General features: G+C 45.0%; 1 protein-coding gene across 1 annotated transcript; it reads left to right on the forward strand.

The window, feature by feature from the left end:
• The first annotated feature begins 496 nt into the window (after positions 1 to 496).
• On the forward strand, positions 497 to 22798 carry otogl (otogelin-like). The gene is made up of 55 exons (XM_078082999.1): positions 497 to 538; positions 777 to 855; positions 948 to 1040; positions 1530 to 1684; positions 2700 to 2821; positions 2997 to 3202; positions 4054 to 4178; positions 4390 to 4496; positions 4683 to 4789; positions 4886 to 5011; positions 5102 to 5210; positions 5610 to 5656; positions 5759 to 5904; positions 5982 to 6108; positions 6284 to 6461; positions 6566 to 6690; positions 7354 to 7563; positions 7802 to 7970; positions 8087 to 8161; positions 8380 to 8423; positions 8707 to 8872; positions 9328 to 9435; positions 9633 to 9771; positions 10463 to 10597; positions 10753 to 10899; positions 11011 to 11130; positions 11356 to 11472; positions 12901 to 13057; positions 13220 to 13246; positions 13358 to 13537; positions 13616 to 13891; positions 13989 to 14106; positions 14198 to 14277; positions 14400 to 15280; positions 15774 to 15951; positions 16082 to 16224; positions 16309 to 16332; positions 16453 to 16545; positions 16625 to 16814; positions 17078 to 17295; positions 17505 to 17646; positions 17744 to 17929; positions 18038 to 18250; positions 18464 to 18568; positions 18677 to 18784; positions 18935 to 19036; positions 19119 to 19343; positions 19393 to 19554; positions 19746 to 19924; positions 20016 to 20120; positions 20197 to 20316; positions 20576 to 20621; positions 21427 to 21498; positions 22355 to 22434; positions 22523 to 22798. The coding sequence occupies exons 1-55, from the start codon at positions 497 to 499 to the stop codon at positions 22721 to 22723; spliced, it is 7935 nt and encodes a 2644-aa protein (XP_077939125.1). The 3' UTR covers positions 22724 to 22798.
• Positions 22799 to 23405: the final 607 nt, after the last annotated feature.

A 23405-nucleotide genomic window follows, 5' to 3' on the forward strand; every position in this document is an offset into this window, starting at 1 on the left:
ATAAATAACTTATTACATTTTTATAAATCTGATGCTAATTGTACAACTTTGTCTTTAGGAGCTCAGAGCCGACTTTCAGTGGTTGAAGAAAGAATACAGAGGTAAAAATAAAGGAAGAAACTACAAAAAGTATTTCCTGACAATACTAGAGTGGACAAAATTAATTTAATTTAATTAGTAATTTAAAAAAAAGTAATTTTGTGTAAACATCTTTTATCTGAATGATATTTCACAGGTCATTCCCACAATCATTTATATTGTAAATATAGACAGTCTTTAACACATTCGTACTTTCTGTTTGTGTCACTGAGTGTGTGACAGAGATGGCATATGAGTGTGTTTTGCAATGGCACTTGTGCGAGTGAGGGTTCAGTTAAGAATCGTGTGGAGTCCGAATTCAAGTGGTGTAAAGTGCACTTAAGTCTCCCCTCTGACCGCTTCTTCCCACTAATGTGCATGTTTGTGTGTGTGTGTGTGTGTGTGTGCAGAAGGGCTAATGCACTTCGGAGGAAACGGGATCTCCTCGGGGAGGAGGTTGGTACACTACACCTAAGAGAACCAGAGGAGTTCAGGACACCCACAAGCGCACAACACCCCAACTGGCACAAAGCTGTCTTTGTACAGAATGAGACACACATAGGCTTTCTCCCGCTGACGCAACTTTCAACTTACAGCGGCGAGTTAACTCGGTGCAGCGCTGTGTCGCCGATGCTGTTAAAACGTAGAAATTGTGTTAGGAACTACTTTTAGTGTTTTTTGTTTATCTTTTTCCCAAGACACACAGGCCGCTGCTGTCGGAGGGTGCTGTGCCACGCAGCATTTCACACAACTTCACAGCCAGAGATTCCTCTTCGGGTAAATATGAAGCATCCAATTCACAGATACTTGAAGACGACCATTACTCAGATGGATCGGGCTGATTAAACACAAGTTTGTGTCTTTCCCAGAATATTGCGGCTGCCTCAATGGCGGTTGGTGTCAGGAGGGCGGCGTGTGTGACTGTGCTCAGTTCCAGGCACTGGGAGACCGCTGCCAGATCAGTGAGTAAGACACACACACACACACACCTACATATCTTCCTTTGCTGTCGGATCCGACATGTCATCCACATGACAACGTTGTTGTTGATTGAGAAGCACCATTTCTGGTATGCAACGGACTCGTTGGTTGAGAATCTCACATATTTTTCAGCATACAGTATACAGTTACATGCTCAATTAAACAGGAATGTGTGTGAGAACGTTGTGTGTGTGTGTGTGTGTGTGTGTGTGTGTGTGTGTGTGTGTGTGTGCGTGTGTGTGTGTAAGCACATCAGACTCACCAATCCTTCAACAAAGGTTAATTACGTACACACACACACACACACACACACACACACACACACACACACACACATTTACACTGAGAAGTTTGAATAAATAACCGAGGATCAAAAATATGAAGATGATAAAAAAGATGGCTGTCCGACTTATCCTCTCAGTTTGACAACAAACGATTTGATCTGAGTGAACTGTTCACCTTCCCCTCAGTTCCTAACCAGGGCCAGGATAGAGACGGGATCTGCAGGTCGTGGGGTCAACACCACTACGAAACATTTGATGGAATATACTTCTACTTCCCTGGAACCTGCTCTTATATTCTGGCCCAAGACTGCCACTCCACTGCACCACAGTACACGGTGTGGGTAAGAGCGATAGATCAATATTGTCCTCTGAAACATCCATCCATCCATCCATTGTCAGACCGCTTATCCTGCACACAGGGTCGCGGGGGGGCTGGAGTCCATCCCAGCCAACTTCGGGCGATAGACGGGGTACACCCTGGATTGGTCGCCAGCCAATCGCAGGGCAACACAGAGACACACAACCATTCACACTCACACTCACACAACTACGGGCAATTTTAAAGTCCCCAATTGACCTGATCCCCAGAGCATGTCTTTGGACTGTGGGAGGAAGCCGGAGAACCCGGAGAGAACCCACGCAGACACGGGGAGAACATGCAGACTCCACACAGAATGGCCACTGGGCGGAATCGAACCCAGGACCTTCTTGCTGTGAGGCAACAGTGCTAACCACCACGCCACCGTGCCGCCCTCCTCTGAAACATTTAACCATAATATACCAATTATATACATACAGGGTGGTTTAACTTTTTTTGCCATAACACTGTGCTTACTTTGGTTAAACGAAAATAATCCAAGAGTCACATTATGAAGCTAAAAGGGATATTCAAGTACTTGAATCCCTAGACACCAGTACATGGCATGCTAATTAGCAGTTATTGTCAATCATATTAAATTGTCTGTGTTTGGCATATCACATGTGCCCCTTTATTATTACACAATTTAGCCTGTTAGTATAAGTCAACTTAAAGTGGCATTTAAAACTCATATTAAAGTCATAGTTGTGTTTTTTTGAAGTTTTATGAGGTAAGTATTCATAGTCAGTTTGTTACCTACTGAAGATGGTGTCCGTCATGCCTACAGTTTTTACATACATGACAGCGCAGTAATGTACTTCTGTGGACGGGTATAGAAACTTATTTAGACACAACTCAGCCCATTTTAAGTAAATCCAGACTTTTTGGCAACATTAGACGTGACTGTTTTTAGAACGTTAGCCCAGGTTACAGGCCTAATCCTTGGTACAGCTGTGCATTTTAATCATCTTCCCCCTGTGACCCTTTATTTTTGTCAGGTCCACAACAGTAGAGTTTGTGACGGAAGTGTGTATTCATGCCCGAGAGCTCTCAGTCTGTTCTTCCCGAATGAGGAGGAGATCCACATCTCTGGATATCAGGTCCACCAGGGAGGCCACAGGTGTGTGTGTTGCTTTTGTTGTAGAAAGAGCAAAGATGCACAGATTTTGAGAGGGAATTGAAAACATTGTGGTAAAAAAACCCGACTGACTCACCGACAGATCAACACCCATTATTATGAGCATTCTTAAAATAAAGATGCTATTCTCTTGACGTGTCTGTCCTTACAATGTCAGGTTAAGTCTGCCTCAGACCGTTGGCGGCGTGTTTATTGAGCGACTGGCCGATTACCTGCTGGTGAAGAGTGTGTTTGGATTTTCTTTGGCCTGGGATGGAGGCTCGGGCGTCTACCTGAAAATGAGCGAGGAGCACCTGGGGGGCCCCTGTGGCCTATGTGGGAACTTCAACCATCTTGCCAGCGATGACCTCACCACTGCCCGTGGTAAGACCAGCCTGACCGACCCTCCCATCCACTTATCCCTTCTCTCAGCACCCACGCACCTCAATTATTATTATTATTATACACTCAACACTGGTTCTGGCCAGTATAGGAGCGGTGGGAGCAGGAGAACAGAGTGGAATGATAGGGGAGAACTGATAGGTTGGATTTGAATGGCTGGTAGGAGCAAGAATTCTTCCTCAGATGACCAGAAATGTGAACTGCTGTACCCATATTTGTTTTGCGCTGAAAGCTGTTCAGTAGAGCGAAGATGAGCGGGGACTAAGGGAATAAAGGTGGAAAGGGAAAGGCTCGGACTATCAAATGACAATAGACATGGCACATTTACAAACACAATTTTATTACATTTCCTCCAAATGGTCAATTAAATCGATTCAATTAAATTTAATTGGTGTAGCCCCAAATCAAGATGTACAAACTTGCCTCAGGGCGTCACGATCTGTACACATGCGACGTCCTCCGTCCCGCATCCTCGCGTTGGCACGTGTAACTTCTACAGGGAGTAAAAAGGAAGGAACTTTGGGGAGAGGAGGGAGCCGTCTCCCGGAAAGGACATGTAATACATGGCATGTGTACAGAATTAACAACATAAAATATTTACAATACGTTCAATGCATATGACAGAAATTATTCAAATATTGAGAATTACATTTTTATTGTAGTGTATCATTACGATAAACACAATTTTATGTGTAATGTAAAGGTGTTTGATGACGATATAGAAAGATAAATACTTGTGTTAATGTTTGAATACTGCAACAACTGTACAATTGATTTTTCTGCCACCTGTGCCGAACGTTTAGACGTGCATGTGTATTGTCTGTGTGTTTTAGGCATTCGGACTGATGAACCCTCGGTGTTTGCTAACAGCTGGGCCGTGGACCTGCCTCACGAGAGAGCCTGTCCATCAGTGGACCTCGACTTCAATGGGCCCTGCCACTCTGAGTCCGACATGGACGTGAGAACCACAGACACTTTGTCTCTACTCTGTATTCATGTTGTCGTCCACGCCGTTGTCTGTCAGCATAGTGAACCCTTTCAATATTTCCACTGCTTGATGGAAAATAGAGTTACTAATGTGGGTCATTGTGAGTTATAGCTGCAGCAGGGTTCGTTTTCTTCACGCTGTTATATTCATATCATGCTGTATTTATTGTGAATGTGTGCAGGATGCCATAGAGAAATGCAGCGCCCTTCTCTTCTTCCCATTTCTGTCCTGTCATGAAAACATTGACCCAAATCCCTTTGTGGCCAGCTGCGTGTCCGACCTTTGTGTGTAAGTCAAAACACTGTCGATGCAACTTTTTATACTTTCTTTCGCTGTTATCAGTGCCGAGTTACAGAATGAACATTCCATCATTAGCTTTAGTACCGGCTTCACTTGTAGATACTTTTCAAATAAAATAATGCAGTTTTCAAGAAACAAATCACAGGTGGATTTTTGTCCCTCTTTTCTTTTCAGATCTGACGACGAGGAAACGTTTTGTCAGGCCTTAGTTGAGTACACCAGAGCCTGCTCGCATGTTGGTTACCCAGTAAGAGAGTGGAGAGACAGCTTCCCTTCTTGTAGTGAGTTTTGACTTCATCTCCATGTCCATTTATATTGGGTCCACATTCTTTCCTGTTATCTGCCTGTCTAAAAACTCTGTTTGTGTTTGCATGCAGATGATGGCTGTGAGGAGAGTTTTGTATATAGAGACTGTATCAGTTGTTGTCCACCCACCTGTACATTTGAGAAGGAGTGTCTAGGAACCAACTTGCATTGTCTGGATGGCTGCTACTGTCCTGATGGTATCTAATTATCTACCAATTACTGTCAAATAATGTTATTTGATTTGAACACTAAACTTACTCGAAACCTTTCAACAATATTTCCCCCAGGTCTTATCCTACAAAATGGAACATGTATTGCTGTTTCTCAGTGTCCATGTGTTTACCATGGGACTTCATATGTACAAGGACATGTGCTTCAACAAGGATGTAGTGTATGGTAAGTGTGGTCACTGACTATAAACTAATTAACAGGTTGGTTACTTTAATAAAAAACCCCACATGTAGCCCAACACCACCTGGGGATTCTATCAAATGTGTATGGACGTCTGGATAAGCAAAAACTGTTTGTGGTCTATGATCAAGATTGAGGAAGGAAGACTAAAGGGGCATGACAGCAACTTTCAGTTCACTAAGCGTTCCCTAATGCAAAGGTTGCAAAATGACAATTAGACTTGTTTTAAGAAGAAATAGATGTATAAACAAAATGTACAATTCAAACACACATCAGATTACATTGACATCTACAGCATCTGCATTTGTTTTTGTCTCTACCTTGTTGTTTATAAGATACCCATATGTGCTGGTCTGATGTACATCTTTGTTTGTTCTGTGTTAGTGTGTGCATGGGAGGAGTGTGGAACTGCACTGAGAACAACTGCACAGGTGAGTTTTTACGCTTTTTTTTTTTTTAGAACAGAACGGTGACTGAAGTGTAAACCGTGGATTTGGATAAATGACTATACCTCTTCTCCTCACACTTCTCAGCCGAGTGTTCGGTGGTAGGTGACGTGTTCGTGACAACGTTTGACGGCAGGATGTTTCTCCAGCCGGGGTCATGTCAGTACGTCCTGGTAAAGAGCCGCAGCAGCAGCAGGTTCACCGTCACGCTGCAATACACCACCTGTGCAGAGGTAGCGTCCATGATCGCTTCCATACACACACTCACCCACCATGCAGTAGACATAACCATCCGTCTGTGTATCTACAGCAGCAGGTGTGCATTCAGTCAGTGACAGTGGTGTTGGATGAAGATGTGAGTCGACAGATCACGTTGACCAGAGAGGGGGAGGTGATAATTGGTGTTAACCCAGTGCCTGTCCTGCCATATGTTGATGGTAGGAAGTCACAAAAGCTCTTTGAAAAAAACACAGGTTCATGTTACAATTCAAATGCATGTTGGATTACGCTGAAATAACTATTTTATTTATCAAAAAGATTATTACAGTTGCCTTCTTTCACAGCACTTTCGTCTTTGATCATGGGTTTTGATGTTTGTTTCTGGGTCTGTAGATGCATTGGAAGTGCAGAGGCTTACCTCTGTGTTCATGCAGTTGAAGGCAGCAGTTGGTCTGAGGCTGCACTATGATGGTCGAGGGGGTCGGGTCTATCTGCAGCTGGGCAGCCAGTGGCGTGGACAGACGCTGGGCCTCTGTGGAACCTTCAATGGAAATCTGCGAGATGACTTCCTGTGAGCAAGTATTTTTCACTTCCGGAACAAGGTTTAAAATATAATTATACCTGACTCTGTGTGTATGTGTGTGTGTGTGTGTGTGTGTGTGTGCATTTTCTCAGGTCCCCAGCAGGAATGATAGAGGGCACACCTCAGCTTCATGCCAATTCTTGGAAGGTTTCTTCTGCTTGTGTGGCTCCAGTCAACTTGCCCATCATAGACCCATGTGAGATGAACCAGCACAATGGTAATAATCACTTCATTGGTTTTTAATGTTTTAGGGGTACTTGCTGTGTATGTTGATTTTATGTTGAGTAAGACAATGGAAAGGGGGAGGGGTGACCTCACATTTAGCAAGCTACAGAATACCTCACACGAGGAGGATACAATTAATGGGCCTTAGTTCTACGGACTACAATATACGCCCGCACATCCCATCCTAAATATTATTGTTATAGCGCTGTCAAAATTGAACTAAAAATTGCAAACTAAACCAAAGGTTTTAACTATTGGAATTGTTGGTGTTACTGTATCCTAACTGGCCACAAGTGATGCAGCCTAACACAGCGCTCCGCTTTGAGCTGCTTTTGTTGGATAGACTGTTTTTTAATTATCCCGGTTGCTTGCTTTGAAAGCCCCCAATGGATGAGGGATGAATGATTCTTAAAGTTTAAGTGAGAAGTTATCTGTATGAATCCTCTTTCCATTTCTCTATAAAAACTTTTATCAAAATTGCAACTGGCTGGAGGGAGATCACCAGGGAGCTGAACGTTTTCTACATTGTATTTAGCTTCCTTTTAAATATCACATCAGCAAATAAGTCCCACATACCCAGCTGCTTAGTGGTTCTATCTCCAGTCTGATCATGAGCGTGCAGCTGACGATTCTTTTGTGTGTGTACATATTCTAGTTTTCTATGCATCCCAGTGTGAGGTGCTTCTTGGCAGTGTGTTTGTCGCATGTCATGGCTTCATCAGTCCAAACATCTACCAGCAGCAGTGCCGCTACCAGGCCTGTCGTTGTGGAAGCAGCTGTTTATGCACAGCGCTGGCTCACTACGCTTACCTCTGCTCCAAACATGGAGTCAACGTTGATTTCAGATCACATGTGTCTGAATGTGGTGAGTATTTAACTGGGTTACTTTTATATTCTCTTTAAAATGCGTTTACATTTACAGCCCAAAATAATCAGAGATTATGGTTCTATATGTGAGGATTGAGTGAATCATAAAAACGTAGACTTTTTGTCTGTCCGGTCGATTGATTTCTTTGATGTCACTCACACGGTGCACGGTGAGTAAAATGATCACCTTAATGGCAGTATATATAACATGTGTGTGTGTTTGTGCGTTTACAAAGGAGTGGTGTGTCTTGGAGGCATGCTGCACCACTCTTGTGTGTCGTCTTGTGGGCGTTTCTGCCGCGGTCTGTCTGGCACGGAGACGTGTAACCCTGACGACTGTGCCGAGGGGTGCGGCTGTCCAAACGGCAGTTACCATGACGATGTGCGCCAGCGCTGCGTGCAACTGTAAGACTTTGCCACCTCATACATCATCCTAATAACGGTCATCAATCGCTATTTGGCCGGAACACACATACACCAACAGAGGAAGCTCTACAATAAAGTGATGTGTTTCTCCTCAGGTCTCAGTGTCACTGTTACTCCATGGGTGGTGTGTCCCAGCCAGGGGAGGTGACCTTCAGCGCCTCTGGCCCTTGGTGAGTCACAGCTGGCCTTGAACTTCACTTCAGCTGCTCTGCTGATCACACACAGTGTAACATCCTCACACACGCTATCCGTCTTAAGACATCTGAGAAAGTAATTAACGCTTAAGTGATTGTCAAAAGCGGAGCTAACTACCCTGGTGTTTGATAAGATTACTCTCGTTCCCAAAGACTCACCCCTTATTCTCTCCCCTTCCTATCTCCTCCATCAGCCTTTGCAGAAACGGGAAGATGGAGTGTGTGCCAGAAGAAAAAGGTAACTTCTACGCACTCGCCCCTCCCTTCAGTTCCCGCTCTCTTTCTTTCCAACAACAAAGTGCCGTTTCAGGCTGTGTCCCTCTTGCTGAAATCAAGAGCCTTATGTCTGTGTTTGTAGCTCGTTTCCCATGACTGGCTGTGGTCTTTGATGTTTAAGGTGACTGGGGAATTGATCTTCTTAATTGTGTGTGTGTGTGTGTGTGTGTGTGTGCGCGGGGGGGGGGGGTGTGTGCGTGTGTGTGTGTGCATGTGTGTGTGTGCGCGTGCGTGCGTGCGTGTAGAGCCAGATAGCGTAGAGGTCGGGGAGTGTCCAGAGGGTAAAGTGTACCATAGCTGCGGCGAGCAGCGGGGAGGCGTGGCCTGTTCACCAACCTGCCGTAACCTGATGTTGAACCTCACCTGCCCTCCCAGCACACCGTGCGTCCCTGGCTGCGTCTGCCCTCCTGGGTAAAATACGCATTTGCTGCCTTTTTTATATTGTTGTCCAATAAAAATCCGTTTTTACTTCTTACCTTTAAGGGAATTGTTTTTTTCTGTTCATTTTAGAATAAACATCTACTAGCAGATTGTGTAAAAAATCTGTGTTTTTATAGAGTCACCATGTGTTTGCTCCTTGTTGCAACTAAGGCATCATGCTAGAATAATGTAACTTTGGCAAAACAAAAAAGACCCTGGCTGCAGCGGCTGCCTGGAAGCTAGTGGTCATCTGTACTCAATGACCACAGGTATGGCCTTTTCATTACTGATTATATAAAGTGGAAGGTTTTTTTACTTCCAAACCTGTAGTATAATATAGTAACCTTTCGCAAGAAATGCGAAATTATCTTACTGCAGTATGCATTTTAAATCAGGTGTTTGCATGTTCTGTAACTCCTACTTAAGTAGTCTTTCTACCTATGAAGGCTGGTGCTGCACCATAGCAAGTGCTACTATCCAGAGAACTGCCCTTGTGCCTGGCTGGGCCTTGAATACCTGCCTGGAGAAACTGTGGAAACTCCATGTTACAAATGGTAAATACCTTTACCGTACTTTATATTTTCCTATAGATGGAATACCAGTCTGAACATAAATGTTTTAAATGTTTTTCTGCATATGTAATTCTGCAAATATTAAGTCATTTTGAACAAGAGCAGAAAATTGTATAATTTATAATACGATGAGTTTCTCTTTCCTCTTCTCATGTGCATCTGCCTGTCCAACTCCACAGTGTGTGTCACCGCGGATATTTTAACTGCAGCTACTCACCATGTCCGGCAGTGTGTACTGTGTACAGCGACAGACACTACCACACCTTTGATGGCCTCGAGTATGACTACTACTCCGACTGTCAGGTCTACCTGCTTAAAGTGAGCAGAGTCATTTTGTGTGTGGATATCTACTAGTTCTACTTGAGCATCAAGCATAATTGACCTGACAAATTCATAGATTCAGTTTAGGCAAAAAGTGTGTGAGAGACAGCTAGTGTGTGTTTAAGTGCAAAGGAGGTGTATCTTCCATGTTTCCTATCCAAGACTGGTTTGGATCAGGAAAAGTAGGTCCAAGTTTGTTACCTTGGAAGAGAGAGGTTTTTAATTAAAGCAGATTAAGGTGTGTGTGTGTGTGTGTTGCGGAGTTTCCACCGTGGTAATGCTAGCAGACGATGCTCAAAGCTGTAGCGACACAAAGAGACCAGTGTTCACTTCAAACCCCAGGACTCCTGCGCTCCCAGGGATATAGAATTAGAATTAGCAGAACAGGCATTCCAATTCAGAGCTAACAGGCTGCCGACCGCCGAGCGGACCTGTGAGGGATAAGGAAGCAGGTCAGAGCTGTGTCCTAATTGCCTAGAGGTGCTTCCTCTTCTTGTCAGCCTCCATGCACCCGGAATGACCCTGAACAGGTAGAATCAAATTTGAATCTATTTTGCGGTGTCCGTATATAAAATAAAAGAAAACCCCCCAAAAAAACATTGTGTTGGGTTCTCGGAACAGAGATGAGAGTACCTGTCTAGACTTCCCTCCCTCACAAGAGTAATATTTTGTCTTTCCCTCTCACCAGAGTTCAGAAGAACCCGAGGTGTCTATTGTCGCCCAAAACAAGGACTGCTATGAGAGCGGCATTGTGTGCATGAAAATACTGGTCATTCACGTGGGACTCACCAAGATCTACTTCACCGACAATTCTGGCATCCCCGTATGTACTTAACCCACACAGTCACGCTCTCTCTTTACAAACCTATATAAGTACATGTGTCTTTTTTCGTCTGACAAATGTGTAAAGGAAATATACCGAGTACATATCCAGTGAAATCTGCTAATAACAATCTCCTTCTTTTGGTTTTCCCTTAGAACCCGTCGACTGTTGTAGGTCGAGGATCGGAATTTGAGCTTTGGAGAACCGGCTACTACACCGTGGTTCACTTCTCACATCAGGACCTGACCATCCTCTGGGACCGGAAGACGACTGTTCACATTAGAGCCGGACCTCAGTGGAAGGTCTGGACCAGGAGCAGATCTTCTTTGATGTTTACACATGCATATCTATATTATACATTGTTATGAAAGAGCTCTGAACACACGGCTCATTGTCTTTTATTTCTCATTCAGGGCCTTCTTAGCGGACTGTGTGGAAATTTTGATAGCGTGACAGTGAATGATATGACCACTTCCAGCCAAATGGAAGTCAACAATGCACAGACCTTTGGAGACAGCTGGGCCCTGGGACAGGTATGAGTCAGCCAAGCTCCTCCACCTCCTCCATTGATTCCCCCCTCAGCCGCTCTCCTCTTTCTATCTTTGGGAATCTCCCTCCACACACTGATTCACTCCTCTCCTGCTCTCCTTTAATGTATGTGTCTCCCTCGAGTCCACTGTGATATTTAAGAGTAATCAGACACTCAATCACCTTCCGTGTGTGTGTGTGTGTGTGTGTGTGTGTTTTGTGTGTTTCAGTGCGAAAGTGACTATGTAGTCGAGAGGCCGTGTGAAGGCGATTTGGGCAGACAGCCGTACGCAAAGAGGGAGTGTGCGCTCCTGTACAGCGATGTCTTTGCACCCTGTCACAACGTGGTGAGTGATGCACACACATAGACACAATATAGAAAGGTGGGGGGGGGGGGGGGTAGGGAAATAACTCTAATCCCAATGAACACTAAACACCTAAAATACCATACCAACGGTAAACATACGCACACACACTTAATGTGCATACTAAGGTTTTCTATTTCTCTATGTCGCCAGCAGATGGAGCTATATAAATACAGTATGTAAAGGCACCGCCCCATGATGGTAGCTAACGATAACATTGAGACTCCCAGACTTTACTATAATGGACATGGAAGAACTAACCATGCATATGCTTTTATAATTCCTTTGTTCTGACATTTGCAGCCTGTTAATAAAGTAAAAGTGATGAAGTGAATCCTGTAATTTTCCTTTTGCATTCAGACAAGAGAAGTGACACTGGACCTCTGGCTGGTCGGATTTCTTTTCTTTTAAAAAGGGAAGGGAAGCAATATTTTAAAATGCCAATTAAGTTATCAAAAAATCCATATATTTAGTGGCTTTGCTGGCGGACCTTAGTCACATCATAATTGAAAGAGCTCGTGCTTTCTTGATAGAAAACCAATTTTTCTAATAATGAATTGTACTGCACTAGAGAACACAATCCAGTCAGCCTGCTCTATAGTTAGAAAAGACAAGGCAAGATAATCCTTTATTAGTTCCACAGTGGGGAAATTCTCTGGATTTACAGCAGCAGAGATTAAAGGGCAAACAAGAGATATAGTACAAACACGACCAAAAGCAAGTATTATAAATATGCAGTAGTAGAAAAAGTAAAGATAAAAATATAGTGGCTTGTTGTAAAAACTGATGCACTAGTAACTATTGTTGTTGAAATACATTCAGTATTGAAGGTAGGATACGTTTAATTTAAATTGTATGATAACAGACTGTGTTGGAACACAATGTTCTTTGAGATTTTTCGCAACAACTATAGAAAATAACAAAGTGTCTGAAATACTCCGGGAAACCTTTTTAATAAACGTGACTGAGTTAGATTGCAAGCTTATCGCTATGCTCACGTTGCGGCACGCGACCTAATCGATACACATCAAAGCGGTGAGGTAATATTACATGTCAGAGTTATGATGATGATGAAGTGTGCTGGTTTTTTTTGCATTGCAATAAGCGTGTCAAAAACACAGAAGGACGGTTCACTTTGCCTCTGGAGAGAGCGACTCATTGTTGATGCGTTTTGTCTGTGTGTCACAGCGCTCATCTGATCCCCTCTGCACCAGAGGTTGACCCACATTCTTTTGTGCTGATATCTCATCACTCCTTCCCCGTCTGAATAATTGAAGACTACTCACCCCCCTAAACCGTTTCTCCCCCCCTCCTCCCATCTCCCCCAGTCCCCCAGCAACAGTCGCCTGCTTCGTTTTAGGATTGTGTGTTTGTGTGTGACCATGAAATTATGTTGTGCAAACCCTCCAGGTGGATGTGGCCTGGTTCTACAGGAACTGCCTGACAGACACTTGCAATTGTAACCGTGGGGGGGACTGTGAGTGTCTGTGTACGTCCATTGCCGCATACGCACACAAATGCTGCCAACAGGGGGTCACGATTCACTGGAGATCGCCCTCTGTCTGTCGTGAGTACACACACACACGCACTTATTGTTATTTGGTCAGAGATGTGACCCCTACTCATCTCTTTGACCCACTTTTTACAGTCCGTGCAAACATCCAATTCGCATATAACCCCAAGCTGTTAAAATGTCTTATAACTTCTTCACTCTCTTGCTTTCTTCTAGCCTATGATTGTGAATACTTTAATCAAGGTACGTATGAGTGAGGGTTTGTTGTTTTCAGAGAGTTTTCATTTCTAAACCTCACACACTCTTATTCCCCGCTAGATCGTCACCACGTCAATTTTCTCTCTCTTCCCGTAGAGCTAGGTGAGGGCCCATTTTCCTTGGTGAGTGCTGCTCATAATGACACCGTGTTTGGAGTGAATCGTAGCAGCGGTTCAGTGTTTCCTCTGGTGAGAGAGAGACCAGGGCAGTTGCCTTCCCCGGGCTTACTGTTCAACTTCATGATCACAGCAGGCTTGCAGAAGGAGAGAACATCTCGTGAGCATCCACATTCACACAGTTGCACGCTACTAATCTCTTAGGGGTGAATTAACCTCCATTCGCTTATTTTCACAGGTTTCCCTGTCGTGTCACTGGAGTCCGCAGAGAGACCGAACTATTTCCTCGTCGTGTCAGGACGCAGTCTCCAGTTGGAGCGCTGGAGTCGAGGGCCTGAGTTTAGTCTCAGAGGCACCTTCATCCAGCACCAGGGACTGTTCCTACCGGGTCACACCTCCTTCGAGCTCGTCGGCCAACCTGGCGTCTTTCTGACACTGACACGTACTGCTGCACAAGCTGAGCCTTACGACTCCTCAGAGGGCTTCAAAGCAAGCAGCTGCTTCACACTGGAGGGTCAGAAACTTAAGTGTGCAGCCGACAGACATGCACAGGTGTGATTACATGTGCACCAAAAGATAACCAGCTGGGGTTTTTTCCTCTCCTTTGGCAGAGAGTAATTTCGTGATACCGTACCGTATGATGTGTGAGTGGCGCTACCAGGCCTGTGCCAGCCCTTGTGTCCACTCGTGCGGTGACCCAGATGCAACCCGCTGCCAGTTCCTGCCCCCGTAAGAGGCTCGGTGTATTCAAAGCAGACATTATATAACCAACGTTATCTATGCTTCGTTCAGGTGCTAAAATCCTTTGTGTGTGTTGCAGTGTGGAAGGCTGCTTCCCACGTTGTCCCAAGAACATGGTCCTCGATGAAGTCACCAGAAGATGCGTCTATACAGAAGACTGTGAGTATAGCGGATGGATGTTTTGCCACGGAGCGTTTATGGCTTCTGATGCAAAACATTTGGTATTCGTTTTTTTTAAATCAATACCGAGTGTGTCCTTCAATATGAATTGTTTCCATCAGGTGTGTCTCTTGCCCCAACTCCAACACCCTTTGCCTACGTGACGCGGTCCAACAGGACCTCTGCAGCGCCATCAACAACGACTGCCACTACGACAACTACTACTAGCACTACCAGAAGGCCTAGAACCACAAACACCACCATGACCACCACCACAACCACCACTGACACCCCTCGAGCAATAACTACCTCATCCGCTACAGTCAGGCCCTCCACAACCACCACAACGCCCGCTACCTCCACCACGACATCAGCAAGTGAGCGTGTCACCACTCCGCTAACCCTGTCTCCATCGACGTCTCCCCCTGCTCCTCCCACCACCATTTTTTCTACCACTCCCACTCCCTCAACCAAGCCAGAGACGACTGAGATGACCCCCACTCAAACTACGGTAACCGCGAGGGAGACCACGACTAGCACCACAGCGGCTCCCTCCATTGTTCCCCATGAGGCTACTACCGTCACCATCACTGCTTCTCCTCAATCGCCCTCCACTCTCTCTTCCGCCACCGTTCCCTCCACTCCTACATCGGCCAGCGTTGCCGCATTGTCGACGCCGTCGCCAGCATCCCCAGAGACTCCTGCTCCACCTCCTCTAACTCCCCCCTCCACGCAGCCACCGCCCACCGCGGCCGTCACAACTCCTGTCCATCAAACCACCACCGGAACGCCAGCCGCTCCTCGGCCTCCACCTGGTGACGCAACCGTCAAGATTGAGACCACGACCCCAACAGACGATCAAGTTGTTGAGACAACCTCAGAGCCATTTCCTACAACCGCCGAGCCGATATCCACAGAGATGACCACCAGTGCTGACACCTCCTCTGTAACAGTGGAAGCATCGACCACACATGCGCTCCTCTTGCCCACTACTCCCTGCACAGTAAGTGTTTGCTGTGTTTGTACTTGCCCGCAAACACATCAAAGATGCATTTGTGAATTGAAATTGATGGGACGCCCCAATTATTGATGGCTTACATGAATTGCTTTACGCTGCTTTTAAGTGAATATTTCGGTATCTATTGGCATATTCACTCTAGGCATTTTGACTAGTCATAGTGGGAAAAGCACAGGTGTCAGTATCAACATTAACAGTGGCTCTGTTCTGTTTAATGTTAAGTGTGCCAGTAAGTAATGACGACATGACGGTCAGCCAGCGTGCAAACTATCAGGATCTTGAAACTGGATCAGTTAAATGAAATTCAGATATCAATAGTTTTGATGAGGACTTACTTTTAGAAATATAACCATAACATTTCTGTATTTACCGGTAGACAATACTGTATACGATTGTGTAGAAGATGGCTATGAAAGAGAGAGCCGAGACATGTAAACATGCTCTGGAACACAAAATATGTTTTTTGTATTCCCCACAGCCTCCATACTCCTACCGCATCGATGAGTGTGCTGAGCTCATCTGTTTCAACGGGGAGCTGCTGCTTCACAACTCGTCCCTACACTGTCGCTACAGCACCACTCAGCCCCAGTGCAGTCTGCTGGGCCTGCCCATCCTCATCAACACCGACGCCTGCTGTCCCCTGTGGCAGTGCCCCTGTAAATTTAATTTATGTTGAAAAACATATTTTGGCCTATGACTCAGTAATAGAGAGGTGTAGTGATTGTAATCTGTGGTTTACTGCAATTGTCTTTTTCGACCGTGCTGACTCTTTTAGCTTTTTACCAGGTCGCTGCACCGTGATGTCAGACCTGCGTGTCATCACATTTGATGGCAACAATGTGGCCTTGTATGATAACGGCTCCTACATCCTGGTTAACCTGCCTCAAGAAACTATTATTGGCACTGTGGAGAAATGTCCTACCAGCCAGGTAACGCTCAGAATAAAATACTGTATGTATTACATCATAAGACAACTTAGAACTATGTTTTTTAATGTTTTCTTTTCGTTTTAGAGTGTAAACTCCATCAGACGAACGGTAAGTACATCCACATATCCCCTTTTCCCCGCCTACAATTGTTTTTGCATTGATATCAAGTTATTTAATCAACACATATTATCTTGTATTATTACATTATCCTATTTCACTCCCCTACAGACTCCTACTGGTGGAACATCTGGTCTGTGTTTTAGAAAGCTGAACATTACTACCTCCTCCTACAGAATCATTATCAACCGACTGGATCGCAAGGTGACTCTCTGAACCTAATTTACTGCCAAGAGTTCAACTTACCCCACGTAAATAATGTGGTTCTTGTGTCCGACTCTAGGTGACAGTGAACTACAGACCCGTTAGACTTCCATTCTCCCGTCACTCTCTTTATGTGGAAGACACAGGCAGCATGTACCTGATCCACACACCTGGCGGGGTCAGCATACAATGGTATCACAGCACTGGCATCATGGTTCTGCAGTACATCACTCCTTATAATGCATCGGTGCCCACTCGAGGCCTTTGTGGTGAGTCCACACGAACACCACAACAAGCTTTGACTACATCAGCAGCAGCCTCATGTCCCAAAGGCTTAATGTCTAAACAGCATCACTTGAGTCCTTATTGGATATGACAATTTGAGATGTTGAGAGCCATTTGGTTTAGTTAATTGTCTCACTCCACAAATAAATTGCTCACTGAGAAAGCATCAATATATCTCTCACACATACACACACACACACACACACACACACACTTAAACAAAACATTTGTCTGCACATTATGTCAGGTTGTTGTGATGGGAACCCAGAAGATGACCTGAAGCTGCCCAATGGTACAGTGGTTCGAGAGGTGGGGGACATGGGGCTCTTTCTTCAGGCTTGGAGGGTTCACACCACCGACGAAACGGAACACACACGCAGAGTCGGAGACAACTGCACTATTGAGGACTGCTCCACCTGCCTGTCCATGCTGCGCCAGAGAGCCTTCACGCCCTGCCACAGCAAGGTAGCTGCAGTATACATACGGCATTTTACAAACTTGATCGTCTGTATGTACTTGACATGGTTCCAGTAAGGGGATCGATTGACAAGTCAATGAAGAGAAAATTGATATATGGAGCTTCAAATTTAAGGATTTGTCTGTAATTCGTAGTGTGATTTTTTACGTTTTGGGGTTTTGAACTGTTGTCCGAATAAAGCAAGCTTTGTGACAAGGTTCCTCCAGAGCACTTCTGTGACATCATGTGGGCGGGGGACCTGCACTACAAGGATCACCAGTGTGACTTTCTGGCGGCCTACGTGGCGGTCTGCTACACACATCAGGTCTGCATTAGCTGGAGACGACACAACTTCTGTCGTAAGTGGACGGATGCTAAGAAGTGACACACACACCAACGCAGATGTCCTCATTCTTTCATTTGCTCATGCGTTGCTAAGTGCCTGTCATCCTGCAGCATTGCGGTGCCCCCCTGGAAAGGAATACCAGCCATGTGTGAGCACCTGCGCCAGCCGCACCTGTCTGAACAGAGATTACTACGAGGAGACTACCTGCTCCTTCATCAGAGAGGAGTGTGTGTGCCGCGATGGAACTATTCTGCACCGCGCTGACTCCCCTTTCTGTGTAACTGAGGACCGCTGTGGTGAGTGACACAGTAATTACACGCCGTAGAGATGAAAACGGCACTGGCAGACTGCAAAGTACTCCTAGGCTCACACAGTGTGTATTTACTTGGTCGCGATGAGTCCAGTGTGCACAGATAACGAGGGTAACCCCCGGGCCCCCGGCGAGGTCTGGAACGGCTCCTTTCGCGGCTGTTGTCTGTACAAGTGTATGGAGAATGGCTCTGTGGTGGCTGTTGAGCCGGACTGCAGCTCCAGCCCTGTACCGCTGTGTGAGAGAGAGGGCGAGTATGTGCTGGACGTGTTGAAAGAAGGAACCTGCTGTCCAAAGAAAATCTGTGGTGAGTTCTCTGCCAGGCAACGGATCCAAATAAAACCCTTTGATTGCATTTGACAGATGGTCATTTAAATATTTTAATTGGTTCTGCCCTTGACTCTCACCCTTTGTAGTAATATTGTATCAAAGACGGCTCACCGTTCACCTATTCTGGAGCTAACCAGTCTGACTTTTGATTAATTTCTTTCTTTTTCTTTGCTCCCTCACAACTTGTCAGAGTGCAACATGACCATCTGTGACAGCGAAGCTCCCCCTTGTGATAACGGGAACAGATTAGTGATCGGTTACAGCGCTCTGTCCTGCTGCCCCGAGTACAGATGTGGTGAAAAACTCTTTTGATGCTCCACTTTTTACTGCAGTTTTTAGACATGTCGTAAAGGCTTGATGGGATATTTGGCCTGAACCTTTTGCTGTGACTGGTCTTTCTCAGAGTGTGACGCCATGGCATGCCCTCCTGTGTCTGCCCCTAACTGCAGGGAAGATCAGTTCCTAGTGGAGGTCAGGGGGGCAAAATCCTGCTGCTACTCATACCTGTGCGGTGAGTTTTAATCAGTCTACTACTGAAATTGGAGGTCTTTGGTAGGAAGGTTTGCTGTAAGAACTGTTTTGTCTCACTATTTGGCATCTCTATCAATTACAGCAACAACACAGAAATTAGTTTTGATTTCTTTTTTTTTTGTCTGCGCAGTGTGTGAGTCCTGTATTGAATCCATTCCAAGTTGTTCACATGGAGAAATTTTGGCTGTGGATCTAAACACAACCAACAGCTGCTGTCCACAGTACTACTGCAGTAAGTGTGTGAGTGTGTTTGCATTCGTGGGGGGGTCCGTGTCCGTGTCTTCAAAGTCATGCTTGTACTTTATCCCATGCAGTGTGCGATGTCAACCTGTGCCCTGATTCATCTGTGACCTGTGCACCTGGTCTGTCTTTAGTCCAAACCGCTGTCCCTGGGCATTGCTGCCTGCAGCACCACTGCGGTACACACTCAAAAACACTCACATACATACGTGCACAACCTATTCACTTCTGGTGGGTGTTACGGCCGCTATGCCTGTTACGTGTTAGCATCACGCCGCATCTCTCACTCGCTATCTCGTGTCGCTCCCAGAATGCCAATGCGAGGACAGCTCTTCCCCAATCTGTCAGGTGGTAAGTCGGCAAAAAGCTGCCTAACGTGTTGTTGTCTAATGAGGTCTTTGCTTGAAGGAAGAAAAGATAAAGTCAGCACTCTGTTTGTCTTTCAGGGGGAAGTGCTGGTCGAGGTTCCAGTCAGTAGCACCAACTGCGGCTGTCTTCAGCATTCATGCCGTACGTGTAGCGCAAGAGCACGCACAAAGACACACTTGATACTAGTGTGAAGATTGATATGCTGCATCATCTACCGCTGCTCAACCCACAGGCTTCCTTTATCTTTAGCGATAAAAAAATGTTTATTTCTCAATTATGGTAATTATGGTATGGTATCATTATTCATGCTTTGTTTTTGTGTGCGTGTATAGAGAAAGCAGAGGTGTGTCTTTTCCAAGGGGTAACAGTACTGGGCCCAGGCCAGTCTCTGGTTCAGTACTTTGAAGGAGATATGTGTTACGCTGTTCACTGCCTGCACCACAAAGATCCAGATTCTGGCTTCTACGCCATGGAAATTATCTCCGTCAACTGCTCCCAGAAATGTGGGCCTGTAAGTTTCCCCAGATTGGCACATGCCTGGTCTACTTGTCTTCCTCTCGGCGTCCTGTGCTAATCCCTCGCATTTGGCTCACCTTTTTAAGCACCAGGTGTACGTAACGTCAACGGACCCTCAGGTCTGCTGCGGCTCCTGTAAAAATGTCTCCTGTACTTTCAACAATGAAAACGGGACAGCAGAGCTTTTTGCCGTAAGAACTCCCAAGAAATCCACACGTGCTCAACGCTCCTCTTTTTGAGAACTCCTGATCATGATTGTGTTTGCAGGCAGGGAGCTCCTGGGTGGAGAACTGCACACGTTACGACTGCATGGAAACAGCAGTGGGAGCAGTAATACTGGCCTCTGGGGTGATTTGTCCACCTTTCAATGAAACCGAGTGTATTCAGGTCAGGACATCTACGTGTAAAATAAATTAATCTAAAATTAAAATCTTGTAAAAATCTTGTACTTTCAGTTTCAGGTAGATCCCCTCTAAGGCACAATTATAGTGTTTTAAATGGATTTATAATAGAAATTCAACACCATGTTGAAAATGAACATCTGTCTATTATGACTGGATGCTAATTGTAATCAGTGCACCTGTATTGTATATCTAAATGTTCATTTTTTCCTCATTAACTCTGGTAAATGTCTGACTCTCTGCAGAATGGCGGTGTGGTTCAGAGCTATGTGGATGGTTGCTGCAGGACATGTGAGTATCAAAATGCATTTAATGCTTCTGGTAATGCTTTGAGCTGTCCAAGTGGTGAGCGCCTTGTTGCCTGGCAGTGGTTGGGCTTGTTGGCTGAGTGGTTGGGGGTGGCCTGTTGTAGATGGTGGAGATAAAGCCATGTTTTGGCCTTTCACTACATTTTCCACAATCCCTCGCTTTTCCTAATTTGTCCCCAAATCTTCTGTTGACATATAAGAGCTATCACGGCTTACAGAAGCATCATTTGGTGGAAATTATTAATGCTTTAAATAGAATGATGAAATATGGCAACATTTAATGCGATTGCTAGGACAACATACAGCTTTCTGAACTTTTAAGATGATGTTGTGTGAGCGGTTCTATGTGTCTACTTTACAAGATACTTTTCTAAATTGTGTGGATTAAAGCTTCAATAAACGTGCAGTGATGACATCTTTCTCTCCTCTGTGGATTCGGCACTGCAGCCTCGCCCGCTTGCCTGCTTTTGCAGCAACCTTGCAGTCTGGCCAATCAGGGTGCTCCACGGTGAGCGTGTTACCGATGCAGATGCGTGATGGTGCAGGTTTTAGAGTTTGCCCCGCCGAGCTGCTCTTTTTATTTCATCAAATGACTTCAGTTCCTTGGCTGGGAGCCCGTAGCGGCCCCGAAAAAGAAGTGAAATCCATGTGCATGCCAGCTGCACGACTCCCTCCTGTGTGTGTCTGTGTGTTTCGCGGCTCTGTGTTTATTGAACCCAACGTAACCTTGTGTGTGTTCTCATGGCGTTCTTTGAACCCGGCGGCCGCGACCCTGACGATGCTCCCAGGTTCTGGACTGGGTGTTTTACCGTTTACCGTTAATCCCGTAACCACCACTGGTAGTACTAACTGTGACACAGGTACCAGCACTTTGCACTGTCCCACTTACCATGAACATTTGGCATCCTGTCACTCAGTGACTCGTTCACTTGCAATTTCAAGCTTTGTGTGAATGTGTCTCTCTCTTTTCACTTTCTTACTCTCACTGGGTAACTCAAAAAACACACATGCTGCACGATTACACCATGTTGATTATGAAGACAATTCTCTCACGATCACGATTATAAAACACAATTATTCATTGGTTTTAGAGGCAAACAGTTTTTATATATCTTTCACATTAGACCAAAGAGTGTGCTGCTTTCACTTCCATGTTGTGCTTTATTTTGGCAAATATTTCACTGAAATCAGTGTGTTTTTTGTTTTGCCCATCTGATCTATGTTTTATAATAGAACAGAGAACAGACTAGTAAAACATGTAATACACAGTATATTGTTTTTTGACAATCAAATCACTGTTACTGCTACTGAAGTTTTGAAATAAAATAAGCTCCAGTGTTTCATCCATTTAGAAAAAGCTTTGCTCTTTCCCTACATTTCACCCCTATACATAATCCATTTGACCAGCTTTGATTGGCTGAGAAGTGAGGTTAAGTTTAGGTCGGTAGCCATTAAAAGACACCAATCTCGGCTGTGAGAAGTGTGCCCCTCCCGTCACCCGGCTGTCAATCAAAGCAAGCTCCTACTGCTGGGCAACAAAAACACCTGCTCAACAGGCCTCTGGGATTTGTGTGAGTGCAAGATCTCTGCAGTAAAACAGAGTGTTTGTGTTATTTTTGTGTGTATGAACTTCCTTTCTGTTTTTAATGTCAATTACCGTTATTTCTGGATGTTTCACTGTGTATGCATCTTAAATCTGTGTGAACATGTGTGTAGGTAAGGAGGACGGTAAGACTTGCAAACGTGTGGCCATTCGAACCACCATTAGAAAAGATGACTGCAGGAGCAACGCACCGGTGAGGGAAGACGTGCTAACTAAATTATCATTATTGCATAATAAAGATTTTTTTTAAAAAGCTAACCCTTGTATCGCTCGTCTTACAGGTGACAGTCTATTCTTGCGATGGGAAATGCCCGTCTGCCACCATATTCAACTTTAACATCAACAGTCACGCCCGGTTCTGTAAGTGCTGCCGCGAGAGTGGACTGCAGACCCGCTCTGTCACGCTCTTCTGCTCTCGCAATGCCACAGTCGTGGAGTACAACTTTCAAGAGCCTTTGGACTGTTCCTGCCAGTGGAACTAAAAAATAGAGTCCGGAGAGAAAAATGAATGAGAGCATAACACATGAAGAGACTGCATGAATAGAGGGGTGAATTCCATTTTTTTGAGGTTTGAGCATGAAAACGGTTGAGCATGAAAACCAGCCATGTTTCATTTTATTTTGATTCTGAATATAAGTGATGTAAGCTTGAGATTGTTTTCAAGGAAGTAGTTTTGTCTGCACTTTTCAGTTTTTCATTTCTGCAATAGCTGCTGTTCCAACGCAGTCTTCTATCTAGTGCTTTCAGGTGGCCCTTAGCCTATTATCCTAACGTGTATCAACAATCGCTATAATAATGACACAGAAGTTGTTGCATTCATGACTGCTGTTGGGTTCAAATACTGTACATGCTTCAAATTTAGCCTTTGAACAAATGAGTGCGGTGTGAAGCTTTTTTCCTTGGAAAGGTTTAATGTGACCATGGGGCTTTTACAGTTGCTGTACTTTAAAGTAGGGGAATAAAAAGATTTAACAGTGTCTTAGTCTGAATTATTGCTGAAGACCGGCTGACCTCATGACCCACAACGTGTCCTTTACAAACACACTCCCGAGGTTCAAATTATCTGTACGCTCTCACGCCGATGCAGCATTTGTAGTGCTGACATGTGTTTGTGTGTGTCCGCTCGGAGTTTATTGCTTTGTGGGAGTCACCGCTTCATAACAG

This window comes from Gasterosteus aculeatus, chromosome X, assembly GCF_964276395.1.
Source record: "Gasterosteus aculeatus chromosome X, fGasAcu3.hap1.1, whole genome shotgun sequence".
Classification (NCBI taxonomy): domain Eukaryota; kingdom Metazoa; phylum Chordata; class Actinopteri; order Perciformes; family Gasterosteidae; genus Gasterosteus; species Gasterosteus aculeatus.